Source organism: Ananas comosus, unplaced genomic scaffold (genome assembly GCF_001540865.1).
Source record: "Ananas comosus cultivar F153 unplaced genomic scaffold, ASM154086v1, whole genome shotgun sequence".
Lineage (NCBI taxonomy): Eukaryota > Viridiplantae > Streptophyta > Magnoliopsida > Poales > Bromeliaceae > Ananas > Ananas comosus.
In genome coordinates, this window is record NW_017892050.1 from 5224 (window position 1) to 9319 (window position 4096).

General features: G+C 37.9%; 1 protein-coding gene across 1 annotated transcript; it reads left to right on the forward strand.

Moving 5' to 3' along the window:
- The first annotated feature begins 2549 nt into the window (after positions 1-2549).
- Positions 2550-3271, forward strand: LOC109705289. The gene is made up of 2 exons (XM_020226025.1): positions 2550-2866; positions 3009-3271. Exons 1-2 carry the CDS (start codon positions 2565-2567, stop codon positions 3094-3096), a joined length of 390 nt encoding a protein of 129 aa, XP_020081614.1. The 5' UTR covers positions 2550-2564; the 3' UTR covers positions 3097-3271.
- The last annotated feature ends 825 nt before the right edge of the window (positions 3272-4096 follow it).

Consider the following 4096-nt stretch of genomic DNA (forward strand, 5'->3'; position numbering starts at 1 on the left):
GTCCTCAGAGGACCTTCAACGCGTTAAAAAGGCTGTGCCTGCGACTTTTTTTTTTTTTTTTTGCATTATTTTGTTCTTTTTTCTGTTTCTTTCTCCGTGATTCTTCTCCACCCAGTCCTCCGAAACGATCGATCGCCTTCGCCTCTGCTTCCCCACCCTTCTCATTCTCCGTCCTCCTCATTTTCTGCCCGCTCCGACGACCGACTTTATCTTCGGCCGGCGCCGACGTCGACCCCTCTAGAGGTCACTGCGGCGCTACATGTCATGCAACACCCCGCACCTTCCTCGCCCTCGCACAGAGGCCGGGTCTTCAGTCCGCCGGTGCTTAAGCTGCGCCAGCGACTTTTTTTTTTTTGATTTTCTTTTCTTTTCTTCTCCGACTCTTTTTCCATCCGTCCCCGACGACGCTCCGGCGCCGTACTGTTTGCAGAGAAGGTGACAAAAATTTATAGAAAAAAATAGAAAAAAAAAAATAAAGATATAAAATTTATAAAAAAGACGGATAGATGAATTAATTCGTTAATTACAAAAAAGAATTATAAAGTTGCACTATTTAAGATGTAAACTGCTGCTTTAAGATAAAATTATACCTTTGAACGAAAATTATACTATTTTTTTATCTTAAACTGCATCTTTTAAGTGATATTTATACTGTTTCTTCTGCTTGTTGCATGTTTTCCTGTTGTTGCACTTTTCTCCTCTCTATTTACACAGAATGGTGCCAACAATAGGAGCATAGTTAATAATTCTCTTAAAAAAAGGATGTAGTTTAAGACTAAAAATAGTGTAAACAAGAAGAAGAAGATGTGTAACAGAGCTAGGAACAGTATAAAGTTTCCTCTTATTTACACCAAAATGGTGCAACGAGAGAGAAAGCAGTATAAATGATGTTTAAAAGATGTAGTTTAATGATAAAAAATAGTGTACAAGAGAAAATGGTGTAAAGAGGAGAAAAGTGCAGACTTTTGTTTAAATAAGTGTAACTTTCATTTAATGGATGAGTTTATCATCTGACAAGAGTGTAATAAGAAGAGAAACAGTGGTAAAATTCTAAAGAGTGTAATTTTCGTTAAAGAGTGTAGGCTTTTATCTTAAAGCTTGCAGTTTACAATTAATAGTGCAACTTATAATTTGTTTTTACAGCCAGTTAACGAATACAAATTTAATGTTCATCTTCTTTTTATATAATTTTATCTTTATTTTTTTTTTCTATTTTTTTTTTTTTCTATAATTTTTTTTTGTCACTTTCTCTGCAACAGCAACGGTGGCCGGCGACGACACGCTAAGGAACCTCGCTCTCGAGCCTGTAGCGCCGCAGTGCCCCACGGTGTCGCGTCGCGCGCGGAAGATGCATTCGTCGTCGAGGCGCAGAGAAATGAGGGAGAGGGAGAGATGAGAAGGGCGGGAAGACGAGAAGGACGAGAGAGGCATGCTCGTGAGCGGTGGAGAAGATCGGAAGAAAAGAAAGAAAACCAAAAAAAAAATGGTCGTGGGCGGCCTTTGGCGGGGTTGGAGGCTGAGATATGTGGGGGTGCGTGGACGAGAGGCACACCCGGTGAGGGGAGGGCGAGGGCTAGAGATTGAGGGTGATGAGGTGAGACGGACCGTTTCTGCCTCCGCTCCGCTCGCTCTGCGTGAGAAAAGAGAGAGAAACCGCAAGAGGAGAGAGAAAGAGAAAGGAGAAAAAAGTAAAAAAGGGTATTTTGGTCAGTTATGCTCGAAATAGTGGATCCGAATCTGCAAAAACGAAAAGGTGGCCGTTTTGCAAAACCCAAAATAGTGGATTTTTTATGGCAAATTGGCCAACCTTTTTCTATAATATTTTATTGCCATGTTTTAAAAATAAATAATAAAAATAAAAATATTATTTTTTATTATAAACTTTTAAAAAGGCTTTAATTTTTTTTTGTAAATTAAATAAAGATGGAACTCACGCTTTTGTCGTTCCATTGTGGCCATCCCAACTGCTAATTGTATGGTAATGAACTAATACCCTAGTCTTTCAACTAATTTATTTTGATCCTCAAACTTTTAATTTCAACTGGTTTTTAAATTCTTGAAAATATTCACTTTAGTAATTATACCTATTTATCTTTTGTAAAACGCCATATATACTAACTATATATATATATATATATATTATATTTATATATATATATATATATATATATCATTCATACCAGAATTTTACAAACTTTTTTTAGATTTTAAGTATAAAAAAATAATATAACCGGTAAAAAAATAACGACTTTTGGATAAATAAGATGTAAAATTTATACTTGATAGTATTTTTATAACTATTTAAAATAAAATTATTGCACTGGTATTTTTATATATTGTACACTTATAGACACTGCCATTAATCGAGTTATAATTTTTTTTCTACTTAAAAATTGGTTGAATAAATTGACAATAGTTGATTGATAAAGGATCAGTGTATTCGCAGTGTATGGATATGCAAATGAATTAGGCGAAAACAACAAATTTTAAATTCAAAAATTTGAGAGTTCAAAGTAAAAATTGGCTTAAAGTTTGGGACTATAGTGTAATTTTCTCTCCTACAAATGCATACACACGATTCCGAGATTAAAAAGTTAGAAACCCTCTACCCCCTCCTCCGCCCCTCCCCTCTTCCTCGCGCGTGGGGCGATCGATCCCTACCCCTCGTCGATCGCGTTGTGTGGGAGCGAGAGGAGGAAGAGGAGGTGGAGGTGGAGGCGGTGGAGGCGGAGGCGGTGGCGATGTCGACCCCGGCGAGGAAGCGTCTGATGCGCGATTTCAAGCGGCTTCAGCAGGATCCCCCCGCGGGGATCAGCGGCGCCCCGCACGACAACAACATCATGCTGTGGAACGCCGTGATCTTCGGGTGAGATCCCCTTTTGATTTGGTTGGGTTTGATCTCGGGAGATTTTTATCTGAATCGGAGCGATTTAGGGGTTTTTTTTCCTTTTGGGGTCTGGGAGTGGTTGGATTTGATGGGGTTTTTGTGCTTGTTTTTTATCTTGCAGGCCCGATGATACTCCCTGGGATGGTGGTGAGTTGATGATGATCTCAAAGATTAGGCTAATTTTGGCGATCGAAATTTGTTTCCATTGATTAATTCTGTGGATTTTGTGGTGTTTTTGATATATGATGGATTGAATATGCTTAAAAACCGATTTTTTTTTTTCTTGGTTTTGCTTCTTTTTGTTAGTAGATGCATCTAATTCTTGCTTTACTAGCCTCCTGACATGAAAAGTTAGCATCTTTCTCCCTCCTCTTTCTCCTTGCTTTGTGTGTGTGTGTGTGTGTGTTTTCAACTGGTTTTTAAATCTTGAAAATATTCACTTATAATTATACTATTTACATTTTGAAACGCCATATATTATATATATATATATATATATATTATATTTATATATATATATATATATATATATCATTCATATCAGAATTTTACAGGAAGGACGAGAAGGACGAGAGAGGCATCGTCGTCGGAGACGGTGGAGAAGAGTCGGAGAAGAAAAGAAAAGAAAAAACCAAAAAAAAAAAAAATGTCGTGGCGCGGCCTTGGCGGGGTTGGAGGCGAGGAAGGTGGGGGGTGCGTGGACGAGAGCAAGGGTGAGGGCGAGGGCGAGGGCTAGAGAATGAGGGTGAGAGGTGAGACGGACCGTTTCTGCCTCCGCTCCGCCTCCGCTCTGCCGGTGAGAAAAAAAAAGAACGAGAGAAACGAAGAGGAGAGAGAAAGAGGAAAGAGAAAAAGTAAAAAGGGTATTTTGGTCAGTTTGCTGAAAAAGTGGACCGAATCTGCAAAAACGAAAAAGGTGGCCCGGTTTTGCAAAAGCCCAAAATAAGTGGATTTTTTATGCAAATTGGCCAACCTTTTTCTATAATATATATTATTTGTTTTAAAATAAAAAAATAAAAATAAAAATATTATTTTTTATAAACTTTTAAAAAGGCTTTAATTTTTTTTTTGTAAAATTAAATAAAGCAGGGAATCTCACGCCTTTTGTCTCTCCCATTGGTGCCCCCAACTTGCTAATTGCTATGGGTAAATTGTACACTAATCCCCTATCTTTCAACTAATTTTATTTTGATCCTCAAACTTTTAAAT

What these genes read in the sequence shown, in the direction of transcription:
- LOC109705289 (XM_020226025.1), top strand. Translation starts at nt 2,565, where the DNA reads ATGCATACACACGATTCCGAGATTAAAAAGTTAGAAACCCTCTACCCC. An exon ending in TGGAACGCCGTGATCTTCGG is followed by an intron (nt 2,867 to 3,008) that starts GTGAGATCCCCT and finishes TTTATCTTGCAG; the next exon opens with GCCCGATGATACTCCCTGGG.